The sequence below is a fragment of the Silene latifolia genome, chromosome X (genome assembly GCF_048544455.1).
Source record: "Silene latifolia isolate original U9 population chromosome X, ASM4854445v1, whole genome shotgun sequence".
Classification (NCBI taxonomy): domain Eukaryota; kingdom Viridiplantae; phylum Streptophyta; class Magnoliopsida; order Caryophyllales; family Caryophyllaceae; genus Silene; species Silene latifolia.
The window spans coordinates 8437756-8456420 of record NC_133537.1 but is presented as its reverse complement, the minus strand read 5'-3'; the positions used below and the strand labels follow the sequence as shown (position 1 = coordinate 8456420).

The window sequence follows — 18665 nt, the reverse complement described above, 5'->3', positions numbered from 1 at the left end:
ATAAAAATATATATGCACAATCTAATAATATGGAAATAGGACTAAACTAAATATTCTCTACACTTTTAAACCCGTAAAAATTCACGGTATTTTTTAAAATTTGTTGATACTTACTCTATTTTTTTTATCTTCCCATTAGCACCCCTCTAAATAGTTACAAAGCGTTTTGCTTTTGACGAGCTAATCCCGTCACAAGCTGAAGACCTCTCACTAAAAGGAGATGTGATAAGGTGGGGCACCCCATGTACTTCCCCACACACCTCTCATGGGTATTTTGTGAGAAAAAATGATATTCATCACAAGTTTGTAAATATCGCCGTCTTCAATGAGATTTTGTGAAATACTCCTAGTTAATACAATTACGACCTCCAAAGTAGGGATGTCAATGGATCGGGTTCGGGTCGGGTGAAGCCTCATCCGTCATCCATCCGTCCCTTTAAAATCTCATCCAACCCGTCCGTCATCCATGAAACAGATCATCCGTCATCCATCCATCCATCATCCATGGATGAAACGGGTGGATCGGGTGATAAACGGGTGTTGTGTATTTATATGTTTCAAGTTACAAAAAGTGATGATTTTTTTATTCTATACAAAAATAATGATAGATAATTATTTTAGTTTAACTTTTTAATGGGTAGTTTCACAAAATATAAATTTTAAAAGTAGAAAATTTTGAATATTTGAATATTTTATATATTAATAATGTATTATATGTTAAAAAAATTAAATAAAAAGTAATTAAATCGGGTGATGGATGGATGACGGGTGAAATTTCTTCATCCAACCCATCCGTCATCCGTCATCCATTACATCCGTCATCCATCCATCATCCATTTAAGTCGGGTTTTCGTCCGCCTTTTAAAATCGGGTGGATCGGTTTTTGATCGGGTGCGGGTGAAATTGACATCCCTACTCCAAAGTATAAGCAACACATCAACATAAAATTTTCAAGACAAGTCAAATCCTCGTCGTTTTGCTGAATTTAGCTCCATTGTTGGTCCCTCTTCACCACACTTGAGATCCCTGATTCAAAAAAAAAAGATGGTGCAACAAGTAAATTAATCCTTTCTTCCTCTAGATCTTCTGCATTATTACACTCTTTACACTGTTATTTAATGATTCAGTTGTTTTGATCTGATTTAATTTCATAAACGATTGCATCTTTAACCTTAATTTGGGTTCTCGATTAGTTTATGTTCATACCATTTTGATAGAAATCTTCCAATTATCCAATATATGGTGAAATGATTTATCTTTTGTGTGATTTATTGTAAGAGATGGCATCTTTTAACCTTATTGTAGGGTTTTTGATTAGTTTATGATCATGCCCTTTTCATAAAAGCCCCAATTATTCAATGTATTATGCAGCGATTGTTCTTTTGTGTGATTTAATATAAAAGATTGCATCTTTTAATCTTAATTTAGGATTTTGATGAGTTTATGATCATACCCTTTTCATTAAAACCCCCCCAATTATCTAATGTATTATGCAGTGATTGTTCGTTCGTCTGTGTGATTTAATGTAAAAGATTGCATCTGTTTACTTGAATTTGGGTTTTTAATTAGGTTATGTTCATACTTTTTTAATGGAAAATCCCCAATTATCAATTTTTTTTTTTTTTGGTGCTAAAGAGGGGCGAACCCCGAAACTAACTAGAAGCTATTACACGGGGAATAGCGACCCCAAAGATATCCTCCCGAAGGATAGAACGGAGAGCATTGGGTGGAGATTCTAGGTACGTAGCCGAGGTGCTGGAGTTAATGCCTTGATTTGCGAGCCAATCGCTCGCTCTATTTGCTTCTCGGTAGCAATGCTCGAGCCTTACTGTCCACGAGCTAGCAGCTATAAGCTCCTTGCATCGCAATACTATGAACCTAAGTCCATTGCTCACCAACTGATCTTCCAAGACAAGCTTGATACACGGCTTATTGTCCATGTGAACGATAAGCTTGGGGATCCTCAACTCTCGTGCCCACTCTAGCCCCTTCAATAAAGCTAGGAGTTCTGCTTTCATGGAGGTGCAAAAACCACAGGAGAAGTAGAAAGCACGGTGGAAATTACCCGTTTCGTCCCGAAAAATACCTCCGCCTCCTGCCATACCTGGATTTCCCTTTGAAGCTCCATCCGTATTCAATTGAATCCACCCAATTATCAATTATAATGTGTAGTGGTTTCTCTTCTGTGTGATTTAATGTAAAAGGTTGCATCTTTTAATCTTAATTTGGGTTTTTAATTGGTTTATGTGAGTTAATTATTAGTTTGTGGAATAATACAATGTTTGAAATATGTGATTTGTGTGCTATGTAAGATCTAATCTGAAGGATTGGGGAAACTGTTAGTTGTTTTTGGTAGTTTGTGTTATTTCTTGAATTTTGATGTTTGCAAATGATGTAATCTTGTGTAGGATTCAACCCCATTAGTGAAAAATATATTGCTGCTCGATTCGGAAGGGAAAAGGGTAGCTGTCAAGTATTACTCAGATGATTGGTCTACTAATGCTGCAAAATTGGCTTATGAGAAGTCGGTTTTCACCAAAACTCAAAAGACCAATGCCAGGACGGAAGGTAGCTTATGATATGAATTTTTTCGCATTACTTGATCTTAAAATCTCACTTGGATCATGGTTTCAAATATTGGTTCGAGTACTTGATCTTGAAATCGTTCATCATTGCCTGATCATAGTCGTTGTGCTATAAATGCTGCCGTTAATAACTTGGACGCTACATATTTATACCATGATCAGGATACTTCTGTATTAAGTAAATGGACTTAAATCTCTTTGAACCTGATTTTATGTCATATCAAATTATCAAGTTTATAACCTTTAATATCGTGCTGAGAAAACTTCAGAATGATATATATGACTCTCCATACTACCTAGTGTGAAAATTTTCAGAATTGATCGTATATTAAGGATTTATGCGAAATTTTGCCATCTGGCTTAGTAGTACAATCAGAATAATGAAGGAACACTTAGTTTATCTATCTTAAACTGCAGCGGGCCGACACCTAGTCTTATCCTGCGTCAGTTAGTTGAAATCTTGTCTTTCTCAAACGACAGTGCCGACAGTTAAAATTTTTCTCTATTTTTAGGCAAGAATCAAGATTACTCATAATAGCTTAAGAGATTAATGCTCCTGCGGTCTTTTTGTACATGTGCATCGCTGGCACGCTGTCATTTTATATTTGTGATTCACCCCCTCCTAGTCCTTTAATCTATCTACTCCACTCACTTCTATTTATCAAAAAATGTATAAAATGGAAAATGAGAAACTCTTTTGTCTGTTGACAGCCGAAGTTTAATATGAGAACACTGGTCAAAAGGTGACTAATATGCAGTGTAAAAGTGTTCATGCTTTTCCTATTTGTTCTCGCAGCTGAGATAACTATGTTTGACAACCACATAGTCATCTATAAATTTGTCGAAGACCTCCACTTCTTCGTCACTGGAGGTGATGATGAAAACGAACTTATTTTGGACGCTGTTCTTCAGGGTTTCTTTGATGCTGTCACCCTTTTACTCAGGTAGCTTTTTTATAAGTTGATGGATTCATGCTATTCGTAATCTAACTGATTTTGAATTATGCTTATTGCCATTTGTACTTGGTTTTGTTTCTCTACAGGAACAAGGTTGACAAGAGCGAGGCTCTTGAGAACTTGAATCTTATCCTTTTATGCCTTGATGAGATTGTTGACAGAGGGTAAGAAAATGTCATAACCAATTCTCATATAAATTACGTCTTAAATACTGTCAGATATGTTTTTTGACTAAGCAAAATAAACGTGTTGGATATTGAAGTAGAAACCAAAGCTAGCTAGTTAGTCGTCCCTCTTTCAGATGCCTAAGGCGCTGAGATTATTTTACAGACGGCACCTTCTTAATAGCCTTTATGTTTACAGGTTTTATCATATTGAACCTAGGAGAAGAATCTAGGTCATAAAAGACCATGTTTCTATGCTTTAAATGGCGAACATATATTTTACTTTAGAATTGGGTACGGCTGTCAGGCACGAGTACATACCAAAGTGCCGGACTCGGCAGAAGTCATAACTCAACTTTACACTAGATCATCCCCTTGTCTATGGATGTTTCAACTGAAAATATTTTGGAACTCTGTTATTGAATGTTTTTTTTGTGTAGAGCGTGTTAACATATAGACAATTTCAGAACCAGCTCTGGTTTTCTTGCCCTTCTCTTTGCAGGATGATTCTTGAGACAGATGGTAATGTCATTGCTGGCAAAGTTGCGACTAGCAGCGTTGATCAAGCTGCACCCTTATCTGAGCAGGTACTACTATTTTTACCTTTTAGGGCTTGCTTGGGATGAGAGTAATCATTAAGGGAGTAATACGAGCTAAAATAAGAAGAAATGGGAGGAGATTGGTGCTTTGTGGTGGTTGTGGATGGTGGAAAGAGGAGGTGAGGGAGGAATTATTACCTCTATATGGAGGTAATTATTACTTGGAAGGGGAGGTGGGTAACAATTACTCCCTTAATGGAGGGAATATTACACTATATTTCCCCATTTATATCCATTTCTATCTCCAACCCCCATCCCTTCCCTCCATTTTTTAGTTTATTTTATCTCTATTACTCCCTTAATTATTACTCCCATCCCAAGCAAGCCCTTAGGCATAATCATAGTCCGCCCATGCCTCCACCTCTGCAATTTATGTGTCAGTGTTTGTTGTACTAGTGATTGAGAATCACTTTCTCTTGAAAACCCGAATTTCATGAACTGACTGAATTCTGCAAAGTGGTTGATTCGCAACTTGTATATCTGTTGATTACTTATCACAGTTAGAAAAGTGCTTCTAAGCATAAGACTTAGTGAGGCGCTAGCCAAAACGACTCGAGACTCTTTAGCCTTTAGGCGCTCCTTGTATACACCACGGTGCAGCTAGCGAGGCGCACTACTATATAACTTCCCTATTTTTCCCCTTGTACCACCATTTCTTGTAGGGCACTAATATTATGGAATTACGATTACCTTCCTTCTCATATGCCTGCTTTTTTTTCCCATTCTTTATTGAGTCTTCCGTACTTTTTAACATGTTCACACAAGATCTGTAAAAGAGGCATTTTTTTACACAGAATATTATTTAGAAGAATATACAGTATGATTTTGGTAAAAACTGTTCTTTCCCCGGGCTTTTTGAAACTAAGACTGACAACTTATTTTTCTGACAATCCAGAGCATATCACAGGCGTTCTCTTGGCTCGCGAACACACTGCAAGATCTCTCTTGAGCTGAACATTTTGTGTTCACTTCCATCTCCGGTTTCCATGCTTGCTCGATAAGTGCCTCTTGCCATGGAATTTTGGTCCAATTTTATAGAGATGTTATGATCCATTAGATTTTCTTTGTGGATTTAAACTCTTGTTGAAAGAGTTTAGGCGCTTGTGCTTTGTCGCCTTTGTGATTATAGAATCTACCTTTCTGCTGATTTCTCTTTGTGAACCATCATTGATATACTGTGTAGAACTCATTAAATGTATAATTACAAGATTAAATTCCATTCTTGCAAATCACAATATTACAGTTTCTTTTACACCGCGGATTGGATTCAACTCTCGGAGTTGATTAGGTATGTTAGAATTTGCGTGATTTTGGGTGGAAAATAATCACTTGGGGGAAGTTGTGATCTATTGAAGAGAAATAATTTTAGTTTATAGAGTTTATCTAACATAGTAAATAAATTTCGTGTTTTTGGTACTTGTCCGTCACAAATTCTTATTTATGACGCGTCATAAGCTTATGACGTCTCATTAAAATAATGTTTAAAAAGGGTAGGTGGTTGTGTTGTGACTTGTGAGATGTTACAAGCCTCTTTCGTCACAAGCAAGAATAACCGTCACTCACAAATCACAACCGACTGAAACGAAAATGAAGTTGTACATTCCAAATGGTCCAATAGAAATCAAGAGCTACGTCGACATCGTTTTGATGTTTAATTTAGTAGATTTTTTAAAATGTGTAGGTGACTAATCCATGTATAGTACATGCACTAATAATAAATAAAACCTGTCAAATAATAATAATAATAATAATAAATAAAGAATCTGGTATTAAGGCATGCACGTTTTATTTTTCTGTATGTAAACTTCATGTTCTAAATTTCGTATAATAATGCTACAAATAATTGTTGAGAATTGACTAGTACAAAATACAAATTGCATCATAAGTCTAAACAATTTATTGACGGTTTAAAAAAAAAAGGTTAACACTTCATTTTAAAAGTACACAAATTTTCACTTTAGACGACAATGTCCCTCTCACAAAATGAGAGTGGATAGTGCAAGTGGGTGAGAAATGAATACCGTCCTAATAATCCTAACTGACTCAAATCCGGAATAAACATGAGGATATACCCAAAAAAAATTAGATAATAATGCATTGTAGTATTCTCTATAACAATTAGTCAGCAATAAGATGCTGGTATCAGATATGACAGTATACCCTCCGTCATAAGGGAGATTTTGTGTTCATATGAATGTCCAGAACTCCAGATGATGTAGATTGAGACACACAACGCTTTTGAACCAAAAATTATTGCATTCAATTAATAAGCCGTTTAATAGTACACCATCCAATTAATAAATTAGCAATTAAGCAATGCAATTGAATGATTGATGAAAAGTCCACAATATATTCCCTATGATTCTATGAATATCAGCCGTTTAATAGTATTTATATTTTCTGAGTTTTATGATAAATTTGTTGAGTTTAATTTTAAAGAAATGAGTTTTTACTTTTAAGTTTTTAAAGAATATGAGTTTTTACTATTAAGATAAAATAATACTCCTTCCGTCCCGATCATTTGTTTCCTATTCCATTTTGGGTGTCTCAGTCAATTGTTGTCATTTCTATTTTAGGATTGCATTTGATGAGCAATTTGATCATTCACACTCAATTTAGTCCACTTGTCATTTTATAGTTGACTGCCTCCTCTTTTTTTGGCCTTTGTACTAAAACCAAACGACAACAATTGACTGAGACAGAGCGAGTACAACATTGCTAAAAAATTATACTTATAAATTTAATTAATTTTGATTTTTGCCATCAAAAAATTACTCCATATAACTTATAGTAAATTTTAAGGGATTTTCTACATGGTACCGTGTTTTTTTTTATTTTTACGTGATACCCCTTGGTTTTTAAAAACATCACTAGTATCCCTAGATTTATAAATTGATCACAAAATACCCAAATTAATAAAATTTGAGCATTCTAACAGTTAATTTTTATAAAGAAAGTATATCTAAGATTAAGTAAACGGAATTTGTGATAATGATTTGACAAAGTATTGCCCAAAAAATCAATAGAAAGTGCGCATAAATTAAACAAAACAAAACAGTAGATTGGAACATTTTGTGTATTTTTGGATGTTTTCATTAATCATTAAGTTTAGGGGTAACAAAAATGTTTTCAAAAGACGAGGGGTACCACGTAGAATTCAAAGAAACACGAGGGTATCACGTAGAAAACTCCAAATTTAAATACTCATAAAAAATACATGTAAACTCAAAAACTAAAAGGAATATAAGGTAATATATCGGATGCGCAATCCTTTTTTTCCAATCAAATCAGTCCAAAAATTGATCCAAATATGTTGGTTAAGAGTATTTGATCCCAATCTAATATTTTAATTAGCATAATATCTATACCGACGAAAATATAAATGTTTAAGGCGATTAGTTGAAATGAAAATTTACTATGCTAGCTTTGTAACTACAAGTCATAAACCCTACCGAGATACACAATAAAATGTGATCTCTCAATGTTAAACATGTAGAGCACTAATTAATGAGCACCAGGTACGGTTGTGATACGAGCTTATTTGATAATGTCATGACATGATTTGAATTTATATATTGTGAACAACAAATGTGCCTTAATGTCTCACATTACATCAAAATAATGAATGTAAGAATCAAAATGTACAAATACACCATTTCTTGTACCATAAGTCATAACCCACTTATATATGAGATGTGATTCAACTATTTTCTGGTAAAAAATTAGCTGTTAGACAAACAGATTACTAAATAATCAAACAAATCATTCAGGAAAAACATGTTTAGGGGAAACTTTTGAGAATCTTTTATTTTACAGTTTCTCGATAGATAAGGGCGTCTAAGGCTATGTTCAGTCATGAGTGCGGGAACCGAGCCTCCAGATTAGATCATCAAATTTACAAGCGTTATTGATGGAGTTCAATCCAAATCTTAAAGTATAGTACACTTGTATGTTCATATTTGGGGTCTCGTTATTATTTAGTGGATCAGAGGGTCTCAATTTGTTTTAGGACACCCTTTGGATCAGCCTCGTGTAATCAGAAGCAAAGTTAGTGATTGATCTCTCATTAATCGATCAAGTTCTTCTCTTTACTATCTTGCACACCTCCTCCCCCCCCCCCCCCCCCCAAAAAAAAAAACTCTTTCAAAATCACCCAAAACAACGACATCCATGAAAATTTCTCAAATAATCGACTAAAATGGAATAAGTACATGAAAACGACGAAATAATTAAATACGGTACAAAAATGAGAAAAGTAATACAATTTCATTAATTTATTTATATTTTTTTTATCAAGGAGCATGCTACTAGCCTAGTACGGAGTTACATAATCAGAGTAAGGTTAGTGACCTCTCTCATTCACCGATGCAAGTTTTCTCTTTACTATCTTGCTTGCACGCAAAAAAAAAGGAACGTTTGGTCGAGAACTATTCCCCTTCAATACTCGGTCAAAATCTCCAAAAACCACAACATCCGAGAAAACTTCTCAAAGAATCGATTACGATGGAAGAAATACTTGAAAACGATAAATACGATATATATATATATATAATAGGAATGTTCACTCGACAACTCTTTCCCCCATAAACTCGTTCAAAATCACTCAAAGGCACAACATCCAATAAAACTTCTCATGGAATCGACTACGGTGGAAGAAGTAAATGAAAACGATAAATAGGATAAATAATCGAGAAAAGTTATACAATTCCGCTATATTTTACTTATATATTTTAGTAAGGAGCATGCTACTAGCCTACTAGTTACATACTTACCTTGGATATATGAACGTTTACCCGCCAACTACAACATCGAAAAGCTTCTCAAATAATCGACTACAACTACAATGTAACGAGTACATGAAAACGGTAATTGAGTAAATACGATACGAAAACGAGAAAAGTAATACAATTTCGCCATTTTCTTTACATTTTTTTAGCAAAGAGCATGCTACTGACCTACTACTAGCCTACGCGTTACATAATCAGAGGTGAGGTTAGTGACTAGTCTCATTAATCGATCAAACTTTCTCTTTACCATCTTTCACGCCAAAAAAGAAACCTTTATTCGACAACTCTTCGCCTCAAAACTCAGTCAAAATCATCCAAAACTACAACATCCAAGAAAACTTCTCAAAGAATCGTGCACAATGGAATAAGTACATGTAAATGATAAATACAATACACATAATGACATAATTGGAATGTTCACTCGATAACTCTTCTCACCAAAAACTCAACCAAAAACATCCAAAACTACATCTATGAAAACTTATCAAAGAATGGACTACAATGGATAAGTACTTGAAAACAATAAAATCATAAAACGATACAAAACAGAGAAAAGTACTCGAGAAAAGTACTCGAGAAAAGTAATACAATTCCGCTATTTTATTTTTTTATTTTTTTAGTAAGAAGCATGCTACTAGGCTACTACTACTTACATTGAATATAGAACAACAATATCAAGTCAATTCAATACATTCATTACTCAAATTAAAAATTATAAATCGTGAATGTCACTACTTCGTACCTAATTACAACTTACAAGTACACAAATTACAATCAATTTCCCCGTACCATTTTGTTTGTTACTCCGTATTAGGAAAAGGATATTATAATTAAAATTAATTTTTCCATTTTTTTTACAAAAATAAAATTCTCTTGCAAAATCTGGTAATTGTCTCGGAATGATAAGAGTTAAACCCTCTTTTTCTCAGCTAATAATAATAATACATTCATAATACGGAGTACTACATTTTAATTTTGTTAGATCATTGTAACAAATTAACAAAAAAGATTGAATTTTTATTAAGATCTAATTGTTTGTTAACCTGGGTTTATCATTAATCTTGATTTTATTAGGTCAAGAGTTCAACATTGTGAATTTCTGATTGATTATCCAAGGTATACAATCTTTCTTTATCTGGGTATTTGTTGATTTATCTAATTTAGGTATGAATTGTATGTAAGGAAAGATCTTTGTGTATTTTAATCATCTGGGTTTGATTTGTTTTTGTGAAATGTTGATGATTTCGGCATGAATTTTAGCTGGGAATTGTGTTGTTCTTTTGATTTTTTTGGGTTTTTTTTAAGGATTTTTAGGTTTTAGAATTTGACATTTTCTGTGAATATTGAAAGTTTTATGTGATTGTATGATCAGCATGTATAATGTACTCCCTCCGACTCAACAGATTCTTTACGTTTTTTTGATTGTTTTACCCTAATCATGGTATGAATTGTGCAATTCTTGGTTGAAAAAGTCGTGTTTTTGGGTTAGAGAGCCAAGAGAGGAACTTTTCTTGATTGTTGACTTTAAAATTTGAGGTGTTTTTGTAGATTAGAGTGAATGTAGTTTACAGTGTCTGATTTGGGTTATGTTTTCTGGTTGATTGAGGTTGTTGGAATTCGTTTGGATCGACGAATACAGCATTGGGTTGCTGTGGTATCTTGGGAGTTGTCTTGAAAGTAAGAGGAGGTTTCAAAGAGATGCTTTTACTTTGGTTAAGACATCTCTGCTGAGACTTGTTTGAGCTGCGAATTTAAGAATGGCTGGGGGTAGGATAAGGGCAAAGATTCGTAGGAGTAATCTTCATACATTTGCCTGCTTCCGACCCAAAGTCCGTGAAGATGAGGAACCGAGTGCATTGCCTGCTGGCCCTGGCTATTCACGAGTAGTACATTGTAACCAATCGAATCTCCATCGTAAAAAGCCTCTTAGATATAAGTCTAATAATATTTCGACCACGAAATACAACATCCTTACATTTCTTCCTAAAGGTCTCTTTGAGCAATTTCGACGTGCGGCCAACATTTATTTTCTCTTGGCAACATGTTTATCCACCACCTCAGTATCGCCATTTAGTCCTGTTAGTATGATTGCTCCTTTGACCATTGTGGTTGGGCTTACAATGGCTAAGGAAGCTGTGGAAGATTGGCGTAGGTTTATTCAGGATATGAAGGTTAATAATCGGAAAGTTAGTGTTCACAAAGGAGACGGTGTGTTCGGAGATAGGACTTGGCAGAGGCTTTGTGTTGGAGATGTGGTAAAAGTAAAAAAGGATGAGTTTTTCCCTGCAGATTTGTTGTTGCTGTCATCAAGCTACGAGGATGGTATTTGTTATGTGGAGACTATGAACTTGGATGGCGAGACAAATTTAAAAGTAAAGCGATCTCTGGAAGTAACCCTGCCGTTGGATGATGATGCCACATTTAAGGGTTTCAAGGCCATGATCAGATGTGAGGACCCTAATTTCAACCTTTATACTTTTGTTGGCAATTTGGAGTTTGAACGCGAGATTTTTCCAATTGATCCAAGTCAGATCCTCTTAAGAGACTCAAAGCTCCGGAATACCGCTTACGTTTATGGAGTGGTCATTTTTACTGGACATGACACTAAAGTGATGCAAAATGCAACCGAGTCCCCTTCAAAAAGAACTAAGATAGAAAAGAAGATGGACCATATCATATACTTTCTCTTCTCCGTGCTTGTGTTGATCTCCTTAGCCAGCTCACTTGGTTTCTCTGTGAGGACAAAGTATGAAATGCCAACCTGGTGGTACTTACAAGCTCCAGACTCAGCGCACCTGTACGATCCCAATAGGCCGGAATTGTCGGGTCTTTTCCATCTTGTGACTGCCCTCATATTGTATGGGTATTTGATTCCAATCTCACTTTATGTGTCCATTGAGTTTGTGAAGTTTTTGCAAGCCATTTTTATTGATCAGGACATTCATATGTATGATGAAGAGTCTGGCACTCCGGCACAGGCGAGAACATCGAATTTGAACGAGGAGTTGGGCCAAGTTGACACAATTCTTTCTGATAAAACTGGAACTCTGACTTGCAATCAAATGGACTTTCTGAAGTGTTCTATTGCTGGTATTGCTTATGGCACCCGTTCTAGTGAAGTGGAACTTGCTGCTGCTAGACAAATGGCTAAGGACCTTGATGACCAGGAAGCAGAAATTAATGCTGGCGGTGCCTCTAGGACGTCAGAAATAGAACTAGAAACTGTGATAACTTCCCGAGATAAGCCTGGGATAAAAGGGTTTGGCTTTGAGGATAACCGGCTCATGGGTGGCAATTGGCTACATGAGCCTAACAGGGAGACCATGTTACTGTTTTTCCGCATTCTTGCAGTTTGTCACACTGCAATTCCTGAACTGAATGAACAGACTGGTACCTATACCTATGAGGCAGAGTCTCCAGATGAAAATGCTTTTCTGGCCGCTGCCAGAGAATTCGGTTTTGAATTTTGTAAAAGAACTCAATCAACTGTTGTTGTCCGGGAAAGGTATCCCAACCCTAGCCAGCCTGTTGAAAGGTCCGTGTATATAACTTGTTTTTTCCTAGAAATTTTATTACTGTATGAAATTTTGTTCTTGTTTGATTTAAAGAAACCAATCCGCTTACATGAGGAACTTGCCAGGGAGTACAAAATTCTTAATCTACTGGATTTTACGAGCAAGAGGAAGCGAATGTCTGTGATTGTGCGTGATGAAGATGGCCAAATACTTCTTTTCTGTAAAGGAGCAGACAGGTTCGTAGCTTCGTTTTCTTCTGACCTGCTAGTTAAGGACTTAGCGTAAAAGTGTTTCAACACTGGAAACAAATTTTCTGGTTCTTCTCCATCAAATATTACGCGTTGACTGCCTTACTCATTTGAGTGTTGCCAACTTTTTCTCTTAACCCTTTTTAATCTGGGTTTGGAGCTTCATCATTTACATTGATATAACTAACTTCATCTAATGCTTTGTAAATTTGTTGTTATGCAGCATAATTTTTGAACGTCTGGCAAAGAATGGAAAAACATATTTAGAAGCCACTACGAAACATCTGAATGATTATGGGGACAATGGGTTGCGTACATTAGCCCTTGCTTATAAACCACTCGAGGAGTCGGAATATTCTGTTTGGAACAACGAATTTCAGAAAGCAAAGAGTGCCATTGGGGCTGATAGAGATGCAAATTTAGAACGGGTGGCAGATCTTATGGAGAAAGATCTAATTCTTGTTGGTGCTACTGCTGTTGAAGACAAACTACAGAAAGGGGTGCCTGAATGCATTGATAAACTAGCTCAAGCTGGTCTCAAACTCTGGGTTCTCACTGGTGATAAAATGGAAACTGCTATAAACATTGGGTATGTGTTCCATTACTTCCATTCTCTTCCTATAAACATATTGTTAGACTCAATACAACTCAACTTTGTAGACATGGGTACTCTATATGTCTATCCTAAAATGAGGGTATGGGTGCACAACATGTTTTCAAAATGCCAACATTTTCTTACAAGTTTGAAATCTAGAGTTTTCAAGTGAATTATCTAGTTTGAGAAATAAGGCTTAAAATCACTAGATTCTACTCCCTCCACACACCTATTTTCACCTCATTTGCTTTATTGCGGTCTCCAAGACGGCACTTTGACCGTGTTTTTTGACGTCTATACATTACTTTTTTTTCGTGAAAGATGTCGTGAAAATAAGTGTAAATGTTTTTTTTTAGGGTAAATTGATTACTTATACCTATTATAACATCATTTCTCAAAACTTATACCTAAGATAACTTTTTTTTAAAACTTATACCTAAAATCCTATTTTCTTTAAAACTTAATACCATATCTCAAAAAAATAAAAAAATTGACTGTTTTACCCTTACTAAAGTTAATCCATCCACCCTTTCTTCACCACATACCCCAGTAACCTCATCTCTACCATAACAATCACCATGTAACCCCCTTCTTCCCCCACCAAATACCTCCACCATTGCCATCGTCGGCACCTCATGGTTGTCCTCCCGTCGGTGACTCGTTTCAGCTTTACTTTAAACCCGTCAAACACTCAAATATGCACGCTCACATACATATTTGTCAGTTCGATTCCGCATACCTGATCTCAACGACAAAAACACAACCAGCCCTTTCCCATATCTTGTCGTCATAGATAAGCAACAGAGGTTTTAGTAGTCTTCATATCAAGTGTTACTCCCTCAATCATCCTACCATCATACTATATATAACTCCAAAGGGAGATAAATAAACATGGATGTCGTCATAGATAAACATGCACACTCACATACATTTTTGTCAGGGAGATAAATAAACAACAAATACTGAAGCACATTTACAAGAAACTCCAAAAAAATTAGGACCCAAATCGCGCTCAACTCGACGAAACTCTAATTTCATCCTCCCCATCATCACCCTCATCGACTGCGACTCCGACTTCGATTGCGTAATCACAGTCGCAATCATGTCATTTCGATCAATCAAATTTGATTTTTCTGGCGATTGCAACGGTGGAGGAGGGAGAAGTGGAATCAGCGGCGACAGGGGAGGCGGCGCGGCGTTAAGAAGTTGGGGCGGTGGCGGCATCAGTGATGGTGCTGGTTGAGGAGGTGGTTGGTCGTGGTGGTTCATTATAATGGTAATGATAATGGATTAATGGGGTGTATAAAGGTGGATGTGGGGGGATGGTAATGGGTTTTCATTGTGGAGAGAGGGTGGACGAGTTATTTAAAAAGGGTAAAACAGTCCATTTTTTTATTTTTTTGAGATTTGGTATTAAATTTTAAAGAAAATAGGATTTTAGGTATAAGTTTTAAAAAAAAGTTATCTTAGGTATAAGTTTTAAAAAATGGTTTTATAATAGGTATAAGTTATTAATTTACCCTTTTTTTTATAATCTAATAATTTTTATTCAACTTATTTACGGTCAAAGTTAGAAAACTTTGACCTTCTAAAAGCAAATGGGGTGAAAATAGATGTGTGGAGAGAGTATATGTTTTATGCTTTGTTCTTGACTCTTTGTCAGGTATAACTTTTTTTTTTTGTGAAAAATTCCATATATTTGGTTTAAAGTGAAGTGTCGGGGGGTCTTGTCGTGTCGAAACATTCGGAGTGTCGGACATGCCGCGTTCTGCCATCCGCGAAGTGTCCAAGTAATATAGATTTTTTTACACAGTCTCTTCCTCAGCTTTTGTCAAACAGGCTTCTCTTTTTGCTTCTTAGCTAGAAGTGTTAGATGGTAAGGGTCAGGTATGAACTCCATAATTCTTGAGTCATTTCAGAGACGGGTATGACACTAAAGAAAAGTCAAAGTGACAAAGTTATTGTCCATTCTTATTTTAGGGAACTCAGGTCACCTGAAAGTGGAGTTGAATAAAATTTGGAATTTAGGCCAATTGAGTCATGATATCTCTCAGCAGTTTGCATAGTGAATCACTAGTACTATTTTCTTTCTTTTGCAGCTTCTCTTGCAGTCTTCTCCGACAAGGCATGAAGCAGATATGCATAGCAGCTATGAATGTTGAAGAGTCTTCTAATGATTCCGAAGAGGTACCTATCATCCTCAGAGGAACTGTATGTACTTTATTTTAATTTACAAGAAACATAATTACATTTCACGCTAGAAAGTTTTGGTGTTGACAACTGAGCAGGCTATCAAAGAGAATATCTTATTACAAATCACCAACGCCTCTCAAATGATCAAGCTTGAAAAGGATCCTCACGCTGCATTTGCCCTGATTATCGACGGTAGAAGTTTGGCTTATGCATTGGAAGACGACATGAAACACCAATTTTTGAACCTGGCAGTTCTGTGTGCTTCTGTTATTTGCTGTCGTGTTTCTCCCAAGCAAAAGGCACTGGTATGTGGTTTTATCCAATTACTCGTATATAGTACCATATTTATTCCGTGTTCCATGGATAATACCATTTGTTTTTTTTAAGAACCCTCCTTTCCAAATTTAAGAAAATGAAAATTTTGGCTTGATTTCCTTGTAGGTTGTAAGGTTGGTTAAAGAAGGGACTGGGAAAACCACTCTGGCCATCGGAGACGGTGCAAATGATGTCGGAATGATTCAAGAAGCAGATATTGGCGTTGGCATTAGTGGAGCTGAAGGGATGCAGGTACGTCACCTTCTTTGCTCTCGTGTTCTTTGACACTGACTCTGCACTCCTTTCTATATTTTATTTTAGTACATATATATAGGGAAAAATTATTTTTTAATGGACTATAAAAGGAAATGGGGAAAACATAATTGTCTGGGCTCTTGAGGAAATAATATAATGTTCAATTGTATTTGTGCTACAATGAATATATTGATGCAACATACCTAACTTTCAGTTTTGTGCAGGCGGTGATGGCTAGTGACTTTGCTGTTGCTCAGTTTCGGTTTTTGGAAAGACTTCTGCTCGTCCATGGACATTGGTGTTATAAGAGAATAGCTCAAATGGTAAGGATTTCGTACCCCGCCATGTGTGTCCTTGGCTTCTCACTTTTACATGGTGATCATGTACCATCTTTTGCTCTTTTAATTTGTGCTGTTTCTTCAATAGATGGTGTGATTTATAGAGTTAGACGACCAGTTGGAGGGAGATGATACATGAGTTTATGTGGATGATGGGATTTTACTTTATTTTTTGTCTTGACTCATTACTTATCTTTTTTTTTCCGAGAACTTTTTCTTTCCATTTAATCTTATCTTGATTACCTTTACCTATCTATTGTTACTTTTTCTGTGGATATTTCTTCACACTTTTTATTTCTCTCGTCAATCTTATTTGCACTCTCATTCGAAAGGTTTCCTTTTATATTTACGTCTGTTTCTTTTCCATCGTGAGCTATTTATGCTTCATTTTAACATCTTGTTTTCCCACCTCCTCAGACTGAGGTCCGGTCCATACAATGAGTTGTGTTAGTTGACACCAACTCATTTTGAGACTGATTTGACTTTATGCTTCACTGACTTTGGTGCAGATTTGCTATTTTTTCTACAAGAACATAGCTTTTGGTCTTACACTCTTTTACTTCGAGATTTTTGCTGGATTTTCCGGTCAAACAATATATGATGATTGGTACTCGCTCTCTTTCAATGTGATTCTCACATCATTGCCAGTCATTTCGCTTGGAGTCTTTGAGCAGGATGTTTCTTCTGATGTCTGCTTGGAGGCAAGTTTTTATCTTTCAACCAAATTCATAATTTTTATGTATTTGATACGGAGTATTTATATCAGTTTGAGATTGTCTCAGATTAATTTGTTTGTCAGACCAACCCACTTAACTAAAAACCCGACTCAAAACACATACTAACCCACAAAAAAATGATAGCAACAACTACTACTACATAGCCTTAATCCCAAAATGATTTGGGGTCGGCTGAGATGAATCATTATTTAGAACCGTCCATGGGTGATCGCACACCTCAAAATGCGAAAATATAGAAAAAGAAAAGTGAAAATCAAATGGGGAGTGAAAATCATCCTGCTAGTCTTACCACAAGACCGTGTTAATAGGAATTTTTTTGACATATAATGATCGTATCATGCTTGCTATGTGCAGTTCCCAGCTCTATATCAGCAAGGACCGCGAAACCTTTTCTTTGACTGGCCTCGAATTCTTGGTTGGATAGGAAACGGTCTCTACACGTCCCTCATAGTATTCGGCCTCAACATCATCATCTTCCATCACCAAGCATTCCGAGTTGGAGGACAGACTGCTGACATGTCAGCAGTGGGGACCATCATGTTCACGACCGTCATATGGGCCGTCAATTGTCAGATAGCCTTGACAATGAGTCATTTCACTTGGATCCAACACGTGCTTGTGTGGGGCAGCATTGCAATGTGGTACATTTTTCTGTTGATTTACGGGGCAATGCCGTCTACAATTTCAGGGAATGCTCATAAACTCCTTGTAGAAGCGCTTGCCCCTTCCCCCATCTTTTGGGCAACAACCCTATTAGTAACAGTAGCTTGTAATCTTCCGTATTTTGCCCACATTGCATTCCAGCGGGCTTTCAACCCGATGGATCACCATGTAATCCAGGAAATGAAGTACTATAACAAGCACGTCGACGACCAACATATGTGGGTTCGAGAACAATCGAAAGCAAGGCAAAAGACCAAGATCGGTTTTACTGCTCGCGTTGAAGCCAAAATCAGGCAGTTGAAAATCAAATTGCAGAAGAAACATTCAGGAGCAAGCTCAACCTTCCAGTCACCGTAACATGATTGATTTTTTTTTTTTTTTTCCTCGTTAGATTAACGTTTTGTAAGTTCGCTTATTTTTTGCTAGGATTTTTGTTTCTTTTTTTACATGTATAGCAGCAAAATTTTCAAGAGCTAATGTCGGAATTGTGTTAAAAGTCTCATTGTTCATCAAACGAGAGGTTTTGAGAGCTGTTGTATATGTACCATACTCCGTATATACGAGTAAATTTGAGAGTACAGCGTGTGATTTCAGCTATACGTTGTTTTCTGGCAATATTTCCAGCTTTTCTCGCCCTATTCAGTCAGCCTTCGTTGAAGTAGTTAATACTGGAATTCGATGGGATTGAAAGAACCTAAGAACAACGCTTGGAACA

At 36.2% G+C, this 18665-nt stretch overlaps 2 protein-coding genes across 3 annotated transcripts; both read left to right on the top strand.

Moving 5' to 3' along the window:
• The first annotated feature begins 946 nt into the window (after positions 1-946).
• LOC141622759 (coatomer subunit zeta-3-like) lies at positions 947-5448 on the top strand. The gene is made up of 6 exons (XM_074438756.1): positions 947-1056; positions 2409-2568; positions 3382-3529; positions 3628-3705; positions 4208-4292; positions 5202-5448. The coding sequence occupies exons 1-6, from the start codon at positions 1045-1047 to the stop codon at positions 5256-5258; spliced, it is 540 nt and encodes a 179-aa protein (XP_074294857.1). The 5' UTR covers positions 947-1044; the 3' UTR covers positions 5259-5448.
• A 4254-nt stretch (positions 5449-9702) lies between these two features.
• Positions 9703-18446, top strand: LOC141622742 (putative phospholipid-transporting ATPase 4). 2 transcript variants are annotated; one of them, XM_074438739.1, is made up of 10 exons: positions 9703-10207; positions 10698-12626; positions 12732-12842; positions 13078-13443; positions 15549-15636; positions 15738-15947; positions 16084-16209; positions 16437-16535; positions 17060-17251; positions 17642-18446. In XM_074438739.1, exons 2-10 carry the CDS (start codon positions 10849-10851, stop codon positions 18305-18307), a joined length of 3636 nt encoding a protein of 1211 aa, XP_074294840.1. In that variant the 5' UTR covers positions 9703-10207; positions 10698-10848; the 3' UTR covers positions 18308-18446. The 2 variants fall into 2 exon arrangements, with proteins under 2 accessions (XP_074294840.1, XP_074294839.1); XM_074438738.1 differs by having other exon boundaries at positions 15711-15947.
• The last annotated feature ends 219 nt before the right edge of the window (positions 18447-18665 follow it).